This window comes from Megalopta genalis, chromosome 1, assembly GCF_051020955.1.
Source record: "Megalopta genalis isolate 19385.01 chromosome 1, iyMegGena1_principal, whole genome shotgun sequence".
In the NCBI taxonomy this organism is placed as follows: domain Eukaryota; kingdom Metazoa; phylum Arthropoda; class Insecta; order Hymenoptera; family Halictidae; genus Megalopta; species Megalopta genalis.
This window is the reverse complement of record NC_135013.1, coordinates 2,548,089-2,567,500: the sequence shown is the minus strand read 5'-3', so window position 1 is coordinate 2,567,500 and position 19,412 is coordinate 2,548,089. Positions and strand designations below refer to the sequence as shown.

Here is a 19,412-nt window from a genome sequence, read left to right as displayed (position 1 = left end):
AAAGTGGAAAGACTTTCCTGCGAGCCGTCGGTATCGAACCAATTAGAGCGGTGCTCTCTCGCCGAGAGAATATTCAATCGGAATCCTGAGTGCCATTGTCGGTGGAATTCTGCGAGATATAATTCTGTCCGAGGTCTACGGAGAATTATTTCTTCCGATCGAGCACGACGGTGCGGTTGACGATGGTTCGGGAAAGTTATTCTTTTATGGTGTTCGAGTAGTGTAACAAAGACATCGAGCACGGCGAAGATGAGGATAACGATTGCCGTGACTTCTTCGTGTATGTACAGTGGCCCGCAAAAGTGATCGTATACCTTTTAGAACTTTTAACCCTTAGGGGACCAAAACTATTTATTTCCAGTTTACACACTGCCAAGTCCAGACTGTTTCTCAGACGAAGAGAAATTTTTTACTGAAAATTTTTGTATAAAATATAGAGAAAAGATATTCATTTTTTAAATAAAACTTCGTTGATATATTTTCATCGAAACAATCGTGCCTATTCTTCCAATGTGTCCTGCCAGATTTTACGGTTTTATTGATTTCTGCCGCGTGTATGGCGGCATTGGACTGTTAAGGGTTAAACCTTTTGTATGTTTTTTCGAACTTATGAATTTGTTTTTTTAAATGACAGAGGGACCAGTCTACTAGACATTGACTAAGATGCTTTTTTTTTAATTTTGCTAGTACTTGTGACGACAACAAAAAGGTATAAAAAAGAACTCGCGTTTTCTCGACGTTTTTTTTGTCTTGAGTCTATAACGAAAATGTGAAAAATGCGTTTTGTAAATATCGGTGACTTGCATGCGTGCTGGAATTTTTATCGAAACCGGTTGACGTTGTCCTTCGGACAAAAACTGCAAGGAATCTGCAGTTTTTGAAATCTTTCGAGTTTGAAAAAAGTTATTGCGTTTTAGTACTATAAACCTACCACCGCCGGTGGAACGATCGGACTCACATTTTGTATTTCATATAATTATTAACCCTTTGCACCCGAAGCCATTTTAACTGTAAATCTAAAATAATTTTTCTGACTTATAGTATATATCCTTTCTGTATAACAAAGTTCACTTTTTATGCATATGAAATTGAGTTTTGTGACTAATATAACAATTATTACAACTTTCAATTTAGATTTCTCAAATCTAAACCTTGATAATACAGGGTGTCCCGAAAATGTCTCGCAATCTGGGAGAGGATGATTCCTGAGGTGATTTGAAGCAACTTTTTCCTTTGCGAAAATGCGATCCGCGGCTTTGTTTACGAGTTATTAGCGAAAAACGGTGGCCAATGAGAGGTGAGCTCGGCTGGCGCGCGGCGGACCGGCCAACGAGCGCACGAAGCTCGGTTCCGCTCATTGGCTCGGCCGTCTCGCGCCAACTGATCTCGCGTCTCATTGGTCACCGTTTTTCGTTAATAACTCGTAAACGAAGCCGCGGATTGCATTTTCGCTAAGGAAAAAGTTACTTCATATAACCCCAGGAACCTCCCATTTCCGGATTGCGAGACATTTTTGGGACACCCTGCATAAAAGTTATCTTGCGACGTCATATAACAATTTCAGTGGCACCTCAGAGTCGTCACTCGAGTGCAAAGGGTTAAATTCTTTATTCGGGCACGCGTAGTTTTTGAAATTGTACGAAATTTGAATAAAGTCTACCTAAGAAGGAAGAAGGCAAGAGTCTAAGAGGAAATTTTTGTTAGTCGCTTTTAGACCCCGGTAAAAGTGTTAAAAGGTGTGCGGACACATTCGTGGTCCACTGTTTGTTTTCATATTCTCGGGTCGAGATCCAGGTCGCAGCGACCGGTGCTCCAGGGTTAAATAAAAATACGGGAATTGGCCGTAAATGTCGACAACATTTGTTTCTGTCGACCGGCGCGTGTGCCTTTAACCCCTTAGCTTGTACGCTCGAGTTAATTCGAGCGCGCTAAACAGGCCAAACTGTGCACACTCGATATAATTCGAGCGGCGTTGTATTTTATGCTGTTATAATTTTTCACACTCGAATATAATCGAGAATTGAAAATAACAATGTGAAAGCAAAGAAAAAAAAAATCGCTTTATCGATATTTATCATTTACATGGGATTGTAAGCTATAACGCTTATTTATTCAAGAATAAAATATAGCCTTTTTCCATGGAACAAAAGCGCGGTATGTCAAAATTCTTCACCAAAAGAAAAGTTGAATCAGGGATGGTAACAAATGGAAACCTTCGAGGATGTGGATTTGGTTGGATATTGCTTATCTACTTTCAATCAACGGCTATATCTTCTTCCGAACTATCTTCAGAATCACATTCAGATTCTGATTCGCTCAGTTTTCAATATATATTTTACTAAAATATAATGTAAAATAAAACATAATAATAATAATAACAACAACAATAATAACACATTAAAGGCGGGAGTCGTAGTACTACGATTTATCTCGACTTCTCATAAATATGTACTTTAAAACATTTTTTGTAATTAGTGTTTAGTTCTTTTTTAATATTTCTTTTAGTTTTAGGCGGGGTGGTCGCCGCGTTACCTGGCATACTTTCGTCAAGATCCCCCGCCTTTAATGTGATAATAATAATAATAATAATAATAATAATAATAATAATCTGAAAATTTTTGCCAAGACAATGTCCTAAATTGTGTTTTTTTGCATGAAAAAAATTGATCTTTTTGGCCGGTTTAAAAAAAAAAACTGTGCGTTAAGGGGTTAACAATGTTGATACGGTGCGGTAATTGACGCGTCGCATGTCACGAGCGAGAGAAACGTAGGACGATCGTGCGGCGACCGGCGTAGTGTGCCGACCCGAAACCATAAGCGTGCACCGCCCACGGCTGATTGTGAAATGCAACAACCAGTTCCACCAAAACCCCTGTCTTTTGTCTTTTCTGTCGTCTCTTTGAATTTTGCCGTGAACGCGGCCCGCGTACGCGTACACCGCGGTTCGCGTAACTTTCTCAAGCGTTTCGTTGTGTTTAGCGAGCCTGATAACAATTGCCCAGCGTACGGAAAAGAAAGAGAAAGCGTGCCGGTGTGTGTCCGAATGCCAGTGTCGAGAAAAAGATAGAGAATGGGCACGAAAGTACTCATCGAGATGCAGCAGCAGCTGAGGCAGGCCATGCGTAGCTCGGAAAACGCGCCGACCAGCACCACCAAAAAATTGGACGACGCGATGGAGATCAACGAGTCGATATTTCTAGTCTTCGAGGATGTCTCCTATATCGCGCGGCCGTGGATTCTGTCCAAAGGTGAGTCGAGAGAGTCTAGTAAATTATCTAATCGCGAAACACTGTGCGCACCAGATGGGAGGCACGGCGCGCGGCGGAAACGTTGGTCATGCAGGCCTCTGACTTACCGCACTCATTCGAAGCTACAAAGCAGCGGATCGAGAAAACAGTTGAAATGCTTGCAAGAGAGAATTTGAATTACATTCTAATCGATAAAATAATTCAAGAAGGGAATATTCGCGTAGCTTGTGCAAATGATTCAGACATTTTTATTTTCATATAAAAATTCGCAGTCCACTTACATGAGAACCAATTAATACTTTATTTATCGACGACGACGCAATCTTTTCAATAATTGATTCAGGTTTTGTCAATTAAGGGGTTTAATCAATTTTCTAATAGCTTCTGATTATTTTTACGTTTTTAAAGCAGCACTATCTGTGTGGTTCTGTAATTCGAACGCTGTTAATCATATTGTTTACTTGTAGGTTTAATTGTAATGTAATTTGTTACACATATTGTTGCGCATATCGTTGTTCTCAGGTATCCTTGATTTAGTTACAGTGGCTGTAGAAAGCATTTATATACTTTATAGAACGTAAAATAAGTTTATTATTTATTATAATAATATAAGAATAATTTTATTTATATTATTCCTTATAACTGGGCCAAACGGTCTAAATTTTCGTTGGGGATGTTAGAATGATTAGTTTACCAGACACGGGCTAAAAAATTATTTTAAAAAATTCCAATTCGTTGACATGAGAAAAGAATGAAAAATAATGTTTTTTCAACTTTTTTATCTGAGCCTAGAACGAAAATTTAAAAAATACGTTGACCTACACACGAGTTTTACGCAATTAAAGGAAAATAATTTTTTAGTCATTATTTAGTAAATTAATTCCTCTATTATCCTCCAAAAAATTTAGACCGCTTGGCCCGATTATAAAAAAAGTTATTCTGTTTTAAAAAAGATGCACGAATACTTTCTACACCCACTGCATTTATCTCAAATACATATATTGGGCACTTGAGTGCGTTGCAAATAATCTTGTATAGGGTTACACAGTATTCGATAAAAAAGAATAAATAACTGCAGCTGTCTCATTTGCAAAGTAATAGGAATAACTGTTGGATCAAGCTGCTGTTAAGAATATTTCGATGATCGAAAATTAATTGTTATTACATGCACGTAGCCGACGAGCGCTTGATAACGAGTTCTACACGCAATGTCATTAATATCCGCGTATGCGCGTATAATGAATATGCAAGTACGCGCGACGACACGATGGAAAGACGATTTTCCTTGGAACCGTCTGTGAAATGATCTTTTATCGAACGTTGAACACGCGCGTTATAATTAACACTATGCCGTCCGCAGATCTTAGAAATGATTCTTTTGTTTGACGCCGGCATAATAGCTTGGAAATGTTAGATTTTTAAAAAAATTTCGAAGATGGCGGTAATATAAATTCCTAAAATTAAGATATGTCGTCCAAGAATTTTCGTGCTTAATTCTTAGTTAAATAAGCACAGTGCTATAGTTAGTTTGCTCTGCCTTTGAACACCCAAGAAATATAGTTCAAAGGTTATTTCAGTTTTTTAAAATGGCACCAAAGTTGTACCACTGGCATACAACAGATAGTTTTTGGCATGGCACCAGCGTGGTGCCACAGGACGGCATAGTGTTAAAATGAAAATATCGACGGAACGCCATAAAATACATATGTTTATAAATATGCCTCGTGGGCCTGTGCCACTCGATTCAACCGTTCGAGTGCGGATATTTATATACATACAGTTTCTTCGCGATATGGTCCAGCATCGACGCGAGTGGAACGATCATTTCCGATCAAGTTACGCGCCTAAGAGGCGTCCCGCTCGCGACAATTATAATGTACAGACTGTTACAATTGACTCGAATAACAAGTGGGTCGCCCATGGGTGAAGTGCAGACCAGAGATTGGCGCAATGGGAAACGTTGAACTCGTCAATAATAATGTCGTCCCCCGAGATACACTTAACTTATTATCTGTCATCGTTCTCGTCCTCCGCGCGGCCATGTTTTACCATAATTAATCGAGCCACGGCGGCCCGAACGGTTTTAGATCCAAACGATTACAATACAGTAATGTCTCTCTTCTTGGTGTAACTTGGTATGCCAATCCCGACGCCGAGATATATCTACGGCTCTGTAATTTATCGATTTTCTTGCGGACCTTTAATTTATCGATTTTCTCGCTATGCTAAAGTTCGATGGTGTTGCTGAACACGCATGCTGCGGCACGCGTTGCGGCTCCTTTGACTCGAATTCCCGGAAAACTACTCGTAACGCAATGACATAACTTTTTTTTAATTTTAACATTTTAACACTGATCTTTTTTTAACATATTGCTGATAGTCTTCTGATTAAAATGAGACCAAACACGATATAGTTTGGACAGATATTTCTGTTGACAAAATCAAAGACGATAGACATTGCACGTAATTTACTGCCAAGATGCGCGTGGTGCGCGGTGGAAAAGAGTTTAGGCAAAGTTGTTGACTTTACCGATGCTGTAACAAATAATGTGAAAAAAAATTAATTTGTAAATAATTCATATTCAAATTGGTTAAATGTCGTGTTCTTTCTCGATGTTCGACATCTTAAAATTCCAGGGTCGATGGAAAATGTACAGAAAACAGTTCCTTTACAGCCTCCACGCGTAGGCTCGTCCTCAAAATGATGTCGCTTCTCCCGTCCCAGCAAACACTTCGTTCTTGGCCGTCTTCGTTTCCTTCTGTCTCCCATCCGTGTAAAGCTTCCTACTTCCGGTGTCTAACGTAGGCTCGAATAGCGTAACTTCGGTGATATTTTCTTTCGAAAAACATACGTGCATACCTTCTTCGACCTTGCCTTTAATATTTCATACGTTAAAAATCGGTTTTCGTAATGCTTTCCTCGCAAATAAAATAAGTTACTTATTACATATAACGAATAAGAATGGTCTAAAGCATGTCGTGTTTGGTATCATTCTAATTGGAAAAATGTGACCAATGTATTAAAAAAATTTTCCTGTATAAAAAATCGGCTATCTCCGATGCTGACCGCCGTTTTACATACATAGTATACAACATAGTTTCGCTCGACTCAAGTTTCGTTCTATCTCTTTCACTCTCACGAGGTGTCGCCAACAATAAAGGCGAGCCGCGAGGCTCGAAGAAATCAATTCCTGCGTACCACTCTCGACATTTTAGAATTCGGTCCCGGCGACAGATAGGGAGACATTACTGTATTCGCATCTCCAGCCCCCCCCCCCCTCCTACTCGCATTTCCAGTGCCCAAGGTCGCGAAGAAATCGCTCGGCGTATTGGGTCGAGTCATAAACAACTTCCGATGCAGCTATGAGTCACCGGGACGAACGCGTTCTCGCTTTCGCTTTCGCTGAATAGGTTAAGGGTACGAAGTAAGTCAAATAGAAGAACGAAAAAGAAGTAAACAAAGAGAAGAAAGTAAATGTCTCCGATAAAAAAAGAAAAGGAAGTCGTTCGCGTCTCGACCCGATGTTTTCGTTTTCGCCCCGGGTAAGGCAGAACTTTGGCACGCGACATCGAATGTTCGAGGTTAATTTTAGAATTCTTCGCCGATACAGCACGCGGTTTCCTCTTCGAACGAGAAATGATCGATGGGCATCGATCGGCCGGAAAATATGTAAAACGAGCGACGGGGACTAACACGAGCAAAAGCGACGGGAACGGTGCTCTCGATTTTTCGCCGTCGGCGCAGCAGTTGTTGTTTAAAAGTCACGCGCGTCGGTGGTCCCTTCGAACCCACTCGGCTTCGGATGCTGTCGGAGAATTCGTCCCAGAGCGTATAAATAGACAGCGTGCACAATAGTACGCGTAGTCGGTCGTGTGTGTGTGTGTGTTCGCGCGCGCGCGTGTTGCCCGGCTGTTATGAGTTTATTAACCCTGAACCACTGGAGGAACGACACGGGGATAAACACGGGCTAAGAACTCGCGGAGAAGAAGAAAAAAAGAAATGTGTATGTTGTAATAGACGCCGGCGAATCGTCTTTAGAAAATTCAATGGGGCCATTGTCGGGTCCGTGGCCAATTGTCCAGGGAACGGTTCGCATCTTCGGCCTCTCGACGTTTGCTTTATATACATGCATAGATACATACATACATACATATGCGTATTATTCGCGACGCGTATGACAGAGTTCTTTGTTAATCTCATATTATGGGTTAACTCTATTGCCCTCGTCGTCCTATCTGTCTATTTCTCTCCTTCGCCAGTGTTTATCCGACTCTTTGACAGCCAACGCGCGACGAAAGAAATTGTTCCAATCGGTTCACAGTATGTGCATACAGTGACTCGCATTAATATTCGGACACTATATTGTTAGAAGAATTATTGCTCCTTTTTATTGTTTAACATAGTATTATTGAATCGATTGTTTTCTCATACAGGGTGTCCCAAAAATATCTCGCAATCCGAAAGTAGGGGATTCCTGAGGTCGTTTGAAGCAACTTTTTCCTTAGGGAAAATGCGATCCGCGGCTTCGTTTACGAGTTATTAACGAAAAACATTGACTAATCAGAGGCGAGATCATTTGGTGCGAGACAGCAAACGCAAGCCTTCTCCCATAAAAATTTAGTCTTTCCGTTGTTCCCAGTGCAACAGCCATCGTCTCATTTGATTACCGAGAATTAACCGATCGGATGGCCGCGTTCGAACGCGTCGGGTCAAAGAAGACCCGGTGACCGTAGGCCCGACGGTTTAAAACGCCGCGAAACGAGGCCCGAACGTCGACGAATGGACAACGCTCGCGTCGTTGATGACAGAAATTTTTACGAAACATCACGCAAAGCAGCACAGAGATCTATTGCACGCTAACCGGCCGTCAATTGGCCGTTAATGAGGATTCGTGATAACGCCATGTCCTCACAATTAATTCACCATGTCCTGTTTGCGTACTAAATCCAATGTCATCGCGCGTTGTCCGACCGTTCCCGGGAACACCGTGGAACATCGAACGGTCGAACGCGTTTCAGGCATCCTGAATTCAAACTTCGATTTCGACCGAACATGTACCTCGAACTATCGGAATACCGTTCTTATCATCCGCCGCCCAATTCTTATCGCGGTAAACTTCCGCCGCAAGCGACGCGAAGGAACTTCGTAAATCCTGCCGTTCGGTGTTTCGATAACTTCGATAAACATTCGTAATTGCAAAGCCTGAGACGACTGTCTCGATAAGAGACCGTTATTAAATTAGTCGAATTAGTCGAACATTGGTTTGAAAGTCGCTCGTTCCTTCTCAGAGTACGGCGACTGTCTGATTAAGAGAAATTAGCAAACGAGACACCGAAACCGTCGGCCTGCGGTCACCGGGTCATCTTTGACCCGACGCATTCGAACGCGGCCATTCGATCGGTCAATTCTCGGTAATCGAATGAGACGATGGCTGTTGCACTGGGAACAACGGAAAGACTGTCCGCGTGAAATATCTACAAAAATTGTCGATCGAAGCGCAGAATTCTTATAAAATTATAACACCCTCCCACCGCGAGTAGACGCGGAGTTTCTCTCGCGAAACGAGAGAAATGCACGGGTTCTGCAAGGTGAAAGCAAGGACTGATACCAGGACGGAGAGTTAGCACGTTCATCGCCCGACGCGATTTGGCTGAGTTTCTCGCGGGGCCCAAATCCGACTGCCGGAGTGCCGAAACGTAAACATAGCGATAAGCGGGAATAGCAACGATGAAACTCGAGTAGGCCCGTGCGTTGTCGGTGCCCTAATGCTGTAGAGCCTTCGATTAATTATAGACAATAAAATTTTGGGTTCCTAAATGGAGAAAGCGATAAGGTTTTCGGCTAGAGGGCTTCTGTTATTCTAGATACTTCATTTAGTCGAGAAGCATACTTGTTTTTGAGACGCGCATCAGTGATTTTTTATCCTCAAAATGTTCATTCGATGGCGTGAAAGTTTAATTGAAAGCGAGGATTGTAGCGATGACGAAGTAGCGAGTTTTAGAAGAAAAGTTATAAATAGAATTTCGTCGAGTTCAGACGAAAAGACCTTGACGACATGTTGGAAGTATTTGCTATAGACGAACATAAGAAACTGAACTCTGTTGATAATACATTGGACAATATCCAGTGGAACGAATTCGCCAACAGTCGTTTCCGTTCAGCGGAAAAAAGTGGGCTTCCGATGGATTTATCGTTTGACATTAGCGCAAGTGGAATGCTTTCGTTATTCTTAGATTAAAAAAGTGATAAGCCTTTTAATCACAGAAACTAATAAATACGCAAACCAAAAATTGCGTCGATGTATATTGTATATCCCACATTTATATTTTAGTGCTTATTTCTTTAAATTTATTTTAAAAATCCAACTGAGAAAATCCTATTAACTTGAATAAGAGGAGCGTCACCCATATTTGGGTGACGGGGCCCCCACGGAAGCATACCCGTCACCCAGATCTGGGTGAGATGCGGCGATGAACGTATTAAAAGCGTGTTGATTTTCGAGAGGAAAGAAAATCGGTGTTTCTCTCCTGAAATTAATAGAGACTTTCGCTATGTATTCGTCGGCTCGCTGCGAGCGATGAACCTTGGCACCCGACACGGGCGATAAGTTGGTCAGTCGTACTCGGGCAGAGAACTCGTTCGAGCGTATAACGATGCATGTGCACACAACTGCACGGTACGTATCGCGTGTCCGCGTTTATCAGATTCGACGATTTTTGTTCGAAATGCCGTTTCCTTTATTACGTTTCAATCAAATATTCCAGTAATGTCGACTAATTGCTTGGCTCGCGGCGATAAAATCGAATTTGCAGCTGTTCGATCGGGCGCGATAAAAAGGTCGATTGATGATTGATAAGTGGACTGCGAATATTTATTCAAATTTTATATGTTTAAATGTGTGCAATATGTGCGAAAAATATATGCAAAATATACATAGAATTTATGCGAAGTAGAGATAAAATGGATGCAAAATATACTTAGAATTGATGAAAAATATACTAAAAATAGATGCAAGATATATTTAAGACATATGCAAAATATGGGTAAAATGTATGCAAAGTACAGGTAAAATAGGTGCAAAATATGTGTACTTAAAATAGATGCAAAATATATTAAAAACAGATGCAAAATATACATAAAATAAATGAAAAATATGTATATACTTATAAAAGAAGCAAAATATACTTAAAATAGATGTTTAGAATTTTGTTTGAACATAAGACTACAATATAAAAAGCTTGACAATCGGTAACTATAAAAAACAATTTACACTATCTATCAATAATTATTTCTATGTTTTCAAATTGTTAATCGTCGCCTTTTATCGTGGCAAAAATTAATTTATACGCTGAACGATTTAATAAGACAACAAGTAAAATAAGAAATTCTGAACTGTAGAAATTCCGCGCAATATTTATAAATAATTTGTCACGCGAAACATACGCAGTATGTGGAAAATATGCGAACGCGTCGAACGAACCATAAATCAGAGCCATAAACGATTCGGCATTCTTTCAACAAATCGTTCTCTCGTCGAAACAGTTTCCGGTGGCCGAGGCATTAATTATTCGGTAATAATTAATTCGGTAATTTGAACGCGATATAACGTTTCCATTATTATCGCGAAGAGCTGAGCCGCGAAGTTGCCATAACCGGGCAAGTTGAAAAAGGGTGTGGCTTGAACACGGTTGAGCTAAGTGCGCACGGAATGGGAATGCTAACGCGCCCCAGATCACATTCGAGATGCTCCACGCAGTTCTTGCGCCGTTAGCTTCTAGCTTCGATAATGTTCGGAACGGTTTCATCGCGGCAAACTCTACCTTTTTGTTAATTCGTTTTTCTCTCTTTTTTTCCAGCGAACTTGGAGTTGCTGAAGAATGTGAGCGGCGAATTCAGAGCTGGCGAACTCACCGCGGTCATGGGACTGTCTGGCGCGGGAAAGTCTACGCTATTGAACGTGCTGGCAGGCTTCGTGTTAGTAGAACCAACGGCGTAACCGTATTCGTCAAATTATTGCTGTATGGTTGATTCACCTGACCTCCTCGTAACGAGCATTCCAAAATCTGCGAACGGTTTGCTAAGGATTACGGTAATGTCTCTCTAATTGACGCTCACATTGTCCACAAAAAAATGGACGATTCGGGAAGAGGAGATACGATTATTCGAGCCTTGACATAACCTTGGCAATTTGTAACTGTAAAAACGAACCGCAAGGCTCGAATAATCGTATCTCGTCTTCTAAAAATTGTCCATTTTTATGGGCAATCTGAGCGTCAATTAGAGAGACATCACTGTACAGTAATGTCTCCCTAACTGACGCTAAGACTGTGCACAAAAAAATGGACAATATAGGAAGAGGAGATATGATTGTTCGAGCCTTGCATCATAACGTTAACATAACCTTGACAATCCGTAACTATAAAAACGAGAGACATAAAAATTAAACTATACAAATTCGAGAGTCGTATCCTCTCTTCCCAAATCGTCCATTTTTGTGGACAATCTGAGCGTCAATTAGGGAGACATTACTGTAGTTCGAAGAGGAATATTAACCCTTTGCACTCAAGCGGCGACTCCGAGACACCACTAAAATTTGTTATATCACGTTCTAAGATAATTATTACATTAATAAAGTTTAGATTTTTAAAAATTGTTAACAAGTATAACCGTTGTGTAAGTCGCAAGACTCAAATACGCGTGCATAAAATGCACTTTGTCATACAAAATGAATATACTATAAATTAGAAAAATTATTTTAGATTTACAGTTAAAATAACTTCGAGTACAAAGGGTTAACCTTCGAAGAGAGAGGGAGAGAGCGAGAGAGAGCAAAAAAGAGGACGAGAGAGCGGGAGAGAGAGAGAGAGAGAGTGCGCGCGCGATCACAAAAGCGCGTTGATATTCGAGAAAATGATCGCTGTTTCTCTCCCGAAATTAATAGCGATTAATTAACTAATCCCGTAGTAAATAAAAGCAGCATCGCTGTCGTTTATTATCGAGCAAAAGATTGCGAACGTCTCCAGTAGCGGCGCCAACGTAGCGCCGAGAGTTAAATAATATTAATTGAGTCGTTGCATTTTTCGAGTACGTTTCTCAAGCTCGGTCAAGGGTTCGTAAATTAATGTCCGAGAACCGGTTGCCGGTTGCCGGTTCAACTCTGACCCTTAATCATTTCTTTAACCTCCGTTCTCTTATCGGTTGACGTCAGCCGGTCAGATTCGGACGGACCCGGGCCCTACAGATAGAAGGAGCTTGACACGGCCCTGATCCTGGATCCTCCTTATTATTAGCAAAGTGCACGCGCGGTCAATATTGTCAATAAATCGCGAGAGACTCGTGCGACTCGAGTATGCACCGCGAACTTTTGCGGTCGCGCGGCGCGTGCTTTATCTCCGAAAGTATTGTACGCTCGAAAAATGTTGGCAAACGATAGCGAAATGTGTTCGATGACTTTTGCGAAAAGCGAGCGGAACGAAACCGATCGGAGAGGAAGCGTCGACGACGATCCCGGGTCATCGGGCCTGGCAGGCTTATTGGTTGTGTGTTCAGTGTTTTGAATAAGAAGCCCGATCGTTTTAAAAGGCGGCACTCGAACAGTGACCCAGAAGGTCATGGACGCTTCCTATACGGTCCGTTTCAACTTCGTTTTCTTCGCACGTCTTCGGACGTCTCGGGAAACGAACAGCAAACGATTTATGATTCACCGGTCGAACGAGTACATATCGAGAAGTTATAGAGAAGTTATATAGTTATAGCATACATATAGTATCATATCAGTAGTATAATATAGCTCTGTTCGAACTATGAAACTTTTTCCGTTCGCATTTTTCAAAACAATTGCACAAGCTTGCCGACAAAAGTTGAAGAAACAGCGTCATGCGGATGCGCATTCTTTGGACGTAGCGAACCTTGCGAACGTAGGATAATTTGTATCGCGTCGAGGGAAATATTAATTGTATTCTTTTCAATCTTCTTATAATTTCTAAATTTTTTATTTGTATTTTACTTTCGCATTTTGTGTCTTTAAATAAGTTTCTTTGTTTACCGTGTACACCGAATGAAACAATATTGTACTACAATGTGCACTTTGAATTTAATAGGACGTAGATTTATTAAAATATCAAATGTTATTCGAATGTCATCAATATGTAAAATTTCTTAACATTTGTCGGCAAGTGTATACAATAATATTCATCCTCGGCAAATATTTCTTCCTGATCAAAAGTTTTTAACGAACAACCGAACAGCTGCATGATTTTTCTTACAATGTATACTAGAAATGCAATAATTGCGAACGAAAACCCTTTACAATCTCGATAATTGTAAAATGTACGCGTTAAGTGCGTTAATCGTATTTTTTTATTTTTTATTAATGATTAATACGGTCGGTCGTGTAATCTGTAGCGTATGAACTGCGCGATCGACCGTATTAATCGACACCGCTGGACAAAATTCTGACAGCCGATTAGATAGGGGAGGTCTCTGAATGCGTAAATCTGTCACAGCGTTCGTTTGAACGCATACAACGATATACGTTTGCATTTCCGCTCGCTTTATGTAGCACTGTAATCCCGGCCGCATGTCGTTCACTCGCTGTAACACGGTTATCGCCGATAAACCTTGGGTGACCAAAGAAATCTTTTTCATTCCGTGGTAGAACGATAAAACGACTGTTTTCATCGCGTCTGCGACGCTCTCGATCTCGGTAAACAAGAAATAAATTGTGCTCGTCGCGTGTGCACGATGCGTTGCTATGGAAACCGAATTCGAATTTAAGTTCAATTTAACTCTTAACGATTTTAAAGAGCTTTTCTTTCAATAAATCGTTCTGTATCGGCAACGATTTCGACCGTGAGGCAACAGTTATCTTGACTGAAACAACTATTATATAGTATATTACTAGTATATTACTATTATATATTATTATATATTACTATTCGTATATTAGCTTTATAATCTCCAATAATTTTTAAAGAGAGAGCAGACATTTATCGTTTATAAACTCATTGTATACATTTTCAACGATATTAGTATTATTATTCATAAATTCAGTGAGATATTGTTTCGGTCAAGTCAATCGCTAACACCTGTCCATTATCGTCGGCTAACACGTGACTGGGACATTGAATTATAAAAGCATTAACTGTACGAGGCGTTTAATTCCACTTCAATCAGTCCGAATTACGTTTTACGGCACGATAAGACGATTCACAGCGCGATTGAACGCGTGTCTACTTTGAGCGACTTGTTAAGTAGATTGAGCACGCTTTAAATCATGCTTCCTATACTGTATCGGACCATTAACGAATGATCGAGGCCATTGAATTCATTCAATGAACGGCGCATTATTTTTACCGATCGGCATTCCCGACGAATTAATTAATCCGAAATCTGTTTAATTGTGCAGGACGATCGGCGTGAACGGGAACATAATGGTGAACTCAAGGACCAGAAATCTCTCTGAATTTAAACGATCGTCTGCGTACATAATGCAGAACGACAATTTGCAGCCGTTGTTGACCGTACAGGAGGCCATGGACGTTGCTGCGGATCTGAAGCTCGCCATGAGTCAACAACAAAAAAAGCAGAAGGTAGTACGCAGTCGCTTGATTTCCATTCATTAAGAGACAACTTGCGATTGGAACAATTGAAAATTCTGTCCCACGGTCACCTAATAATAATCTCGTAATATTTCCAGATCGACCAGATTTTAGTCACTATGAACCTCGACTCGTCTCGCGACACGCGCACAGGCTGGCTCAGCGGCGGCGAAAGAAAAAGATTGGCCATTGCGTTGGAATTACTCAATAGCCCGCCAATTTTATTCCTCGACGAGCCTACTAGGTACACACGTATACATCTACAGGGTGTCCTAAAAATGTCTTGCAATCCGGAAATGGCGGGTTCCTCAGATCATTTGAAGCAGCTTCTTCCTTTACAAAAATGTTCTCCGAGGCACCGTTAACGAGTTATTAACGAAAAAGCAGTGACCAATAAGAATCGAGTACGGCTGACGCGAGGCGGCTCAGCCAACCAGCGCACGAAGCCCAGTTCCGCTCATTGGCTCGATCGCCTCGCGCCAGCCGAGCTCGCCTCTCATTGGTCACTGTTTTTCGTTAATAACTCGTTAATGGGGCCTCGGAGAAAATTTTTATAATGGGGAAAAGTTGCTTCAAATAACCTGAGGAACCCGCCACTTTCGGATTGCGAGACATTTTTGGGACACCCTGTATCTACACGTACGACGAAGAACATCTTCTGCTTGCATTAATCCTTAGAAGATCGAACGACCGCTTTGTTGACCGCTTTAAACGACTCTCTTAATCATGGCCGAAGCGACCACGCAATTATTAATAGCTCGTGCCAATTATCGGCGTCTCGATTGTCCCCGGACATCTGTAAACAAAACCTGCCCAACCGGGAGCCTTTCGATACCGTTAATTAGTCCATTAATAATCCATTTTGTTTTAGCGGATTAGACAGCGTCACCTCAAAGTATTGTATAACGTTGCTGAAGCAATTGGCGAAGTCGGGGCAGACGGTAATTTGCTCGATTCATCAGCCGAGCGCGTCGCTTCTGAGCATGATAGACCATCTTTACGTGGTCGCTGACGGATGTTGCGTCTACAGCGGTAGCACGCAGAATTTAGTGCCTTATTTGAGCAGCCTCGGACTGCATTGCCCGACGCATTACAATCCGGCTGACTATTGTGAGTAAATGAAAATCAGCCTCCCTCTCTCTCTCCCTCTCCCTCTCTCTCTCTCTCTCTCTCTCTCTCTCTCTCTCTCTCTCTCTCTCTCGCGATACACGATCCATTCGAACTCGTGCCATATCCGTTCGATGCCGAGAGAATGCTAATGCATCATCGCGAGAGCGATCCCACCGTATTTGGTAAAGCGGTCTTTCTAATCTGTTATCCTCACCTTTTTCTAGTGATGGAAATCTGCAACGGCGATTACGGCAGATACGTGCCGGAATTGGTGGAAGCTATTGAGAATGGAAAAAATAACGCCTGGAGGTCGACCAGTAATATAAACGTCAATTGCCAGGAGGAAGTTATCGCTTTGAATGTAACAGCATCGTTCCAAGCGATGCGACAACGGCACCAGATGGAAATGGATCCTGCCCATTGCAAATCCAAAAGTTCCTCCGATTACGCTACCAACTTTTTGAAACAGGTGGCCATTCTACTGAAACGAAACGCCATTAAACTGTCCCGGGATAAGGTAAATCGTCAGGAAGAATAATTTGTTTGTCGAAACGTGGTATACTAGTCGAGACTCTCCTATGAAATCGATAACGCGAATTTCTTTCCTCAGGTATTAACATTCACGCGGCTAGCAATGCATTTTATAATCGCTCTGCTCGTTGGAACAATATACTTCAAGATCGGACAGGACGCTGTCTACGTTCTGGACAACTTCAATCTTCTCTTCTTCAACATAATGTTTCTTATGTTCAGCGCGTTCAGCGCGACCGTCTCAACGTGTAAGACTATAATTGCAACGGGATGTTGCTGGCTGATATAACCTGTTATTTGTTCCGTTCGCTTGGTCGTTTCGCCGACAGTTATTACCGTTTTATTGTTTACAGTTCCCTCGGAGTTGCCAATTATCACGCGCGAACACTTTAACCGCTGGTACAGATTGCCCTCCTTTTATCTCGCCAACAAGCTCGCCGACTTCCCGATACAGTTCCTGGCGATCTCCATGTACGTTCTCATAGTATATTACATGAGCGACCAACTGTTGGAACTCCGACGATTCTGTCTCTACGTTCTAATGTGCTTCGCCGTTAGCATGGTTGCTCAAACGATCGGTCTTTTAATTGGAACCGGAATGAAGTTGCAGGTCTGTATAAGCAACGAGTAAAGGATCGAGTCGCATTACCTGTTTGCCGTTCAGTTACAATCGATAGTAATTCAATGCTTCTGTTTCGTAATCTTAATGTTCCGTTAATATGTAGACCACTTTGTTTTCTTTCAGCATGGTATGATCTTCGGGCCTCTTTTCATTCTTCCTTTCTTAATATTTAGCGGATTCTTTGTACAATTCAGAGACGCTCATCCGTATCTGCGCTGGCTGTTTCATTTGTCGTTTCTTAAGTACGGTTTTGAGGGTGTTATGGTTGCTATCTATGGGTAAGAACGCTTCAGTATTAAATCCTGTACCATCCCGGTCGCAATACAGGGTGTTCCAAAAATGTTTCGCAATCCGAAAGTAGGGGATTCCTGAGGTCGTTTGAAACAACTTTTTCCTTAGCAAAAATGCAATTCGTGGCTTCGTTTATGAGTTATTAACAAAAAACAGTGACCAATCAGAGACGAGATCATTTGGCGCGAGACGACCGAGCCAATGAGCGGAACTGGGCTCCGTGCGCTCGTTGGCTGGGCCGCCGCACGCCAGTCGAGCCCGCCTCTTATTATTGGTCAGTGTCATTTCCGGATTGCGAGACATTTTCGGGACACCCTGTAGGTCGTTCCTCGAGGGAGAAATCTCGCGCGATACTTGGGAGAATTAAACGAAACAGATTTCTCGCCAGCAAACGCAAGCCTTCTCCCATAAAACTAGCAAAAAGGGTTACTCTTAATGTACCAATTAGATCAGTTAAACTCGAACTTACCAAACTCTGCTTCCATATTTTCGTAGCTGCTCTTAGATTATGCAGTTTCGACTATTTCTTAGTTGTTCTATTTTAATTCCAATACTTTCCTTGTTATTTATTTATTTTTTTCATCTTGCTCTGATAGTTCTCTGTCCTTCTTTCGCAATTGATAAACACACTACTGACCTAGTTCAGGTACTATATTATCTTTTCATTGATACGAATGTGAAGTAGCAGGCGCGCGCACGCGTGCGTGTCACCACCGATTAACAAATTCTGATGGTTAATCGGCGCAAAATGATCTCCTGTAATTTCAGTTACAACAGGCCGAAGCTTTCCTGTTCGGACGTCTATTGCCATTTCGCAGTGCCAGAGAAGCTGTTGAGCGCCGTGGACATGAAACAAGCCGATTACTGGTTCTGCATGATCGTTCTGACAAGCTTGTACTTCGTGTTGGACATCGGGGCGTTCGCGTTGTTGAAACTGAAACTGGAGAAACGTTTGTAAATCGTAAATGTTAAACTTAAAACGTGAGACCTCTATGAAATTAGATTTTCTACGGTTTAGATACGCGTTGTGTTCAGCTTAGTGCACATAGGAGAGTATAAACGAATTTTCTATTGAAAGACTGACCTTCTATTTGAGATATTTCGCGCAATGTAAAATGATGTATAACTTCGCCAAGACTGTTCGCCAAAAGAAAGCAATTATCGTTGCATTTATTGCACTTTGTTAAAGATGCGATTGATATATTAATATATATATATATAGATATATATAAATATAAATATATTATACAGTGTTATACATATATTGTATGCGCATGATAAACACACGTGCCACGATAGGTAGAAAAAATCTTCTTATCTCGAGATAGCACGTTATCGCGAATCAATGACATTCTCCCGACGATGTGTCTCGTTTTAAACGATAAGAGTTGATTTTTCCGTGTTTGTACGAATCACGTTGATATTGATTATAGCGCGCGCGAGAGAGAGAGAGAAAGAGAGCGAGAGAGAAATGTTAATATATTTTAGGAAATAATTAACTGTATCTTTTGTATTTGCATCGTCGTATTTAAAGGGAACATTAAATGAATTCAGACACACCCGAAAATCTCCACCAGTCTAGCGTTTTATTAGAAGTTTAATCACCGTCTCGTTACCACACAATAACGCCAAAGAGAAACTTCGTATAATTTTAACCCTTAACCGACCGGAAGTATTTTAAGTTTACTTTTCCCACCAGGTCAAAGTTATTTTTCAAAACAAACCAAGACCGAATTTGCATACGAATAACACAAAAGTGTACTTACATGAAAACGGTAAAAGATAACGGAACATAGATAACAAGCGGAAACCTAATTCACAGAAATGACATGGCACAATATTTAACACTAAACCTGCCAAGCAGTAATACTAACTGGCGTGTACTGCTTCACAAAAGTGAGAAGACCGAATTTATTTGGAATTTGTAAAGTTTTTATTATAAAACTTGCTCCAATAATATAACTTATTCAAGCGTTTTCCATGTAAGAGTCTCGGAACTTTGCAGAATT

General features: G+C 41.2%; 1 protein-coding gene across 9 annotated transcripts in view; it reads left to right on the top strand.

Annotated features, from left to right (window-relative positions):
- The window catches only part of LOC117223631 (ATP-binding cassette sub-family G member 4), a 27,014-nt gene extending 8,044 nt beyond the window's left edge, over nt 1-18,970 (top strand). For 5 of the 9 annotated variants that reach the window (XM_033476007.2, XM_033476006.2, XM_033476008.2 and 2 more), the window contains exons 2-11: nt 2,980-3,248; nt 11,106-11,223; nt 14,657-14,840; nt 14,948-15,093; nt 15,721-15,959; nt 16,184-16,476; nt 16,570-16,738; nt 16,844-17,100; nt 17,236-17,390; nt 18,172-18,970. In XM_033476007.2, coding sequence (XP_033331898.2) covers nt 3,071-3,248; nt 11,106-11,223; nt 14,657-14,840; nt 14,948-15,093; nt 15,721-15,959; nt 16,184-16,476; nt 16,570-16,738; nt 16,844-17,100; nt 17,236-17,390; nt 18,172-18,361 — 1,929 coding nt within the window. In that variant the 5' untranslated portion in view covers nt 2,980-3,070 and the 3' untranslated portion in view covers nt 18,362-18,970. Of the gene's footprint in view, nt 281-2,979; nt 3,249-6,851; nt 7,253-9,891; nt 9,926-11,105; nt 11,224-14,656; nt 14,841-14,947; nt 15,094-15,720; nt 15,960-16,183; nt 16,477-16,569; nt 16,739-16,843; nt 17,101-17,235; nt 17,391-18,171 lie in introns of those variants that run through there. The other 4 variants (XM_033476004.2, XM_033476010.2, XM_033476009.2 and 1 more) reach the window with 4 other exon arrangements.
- Nucleotides 18,971-19,412: the final 442 nt, after the last annotated feature.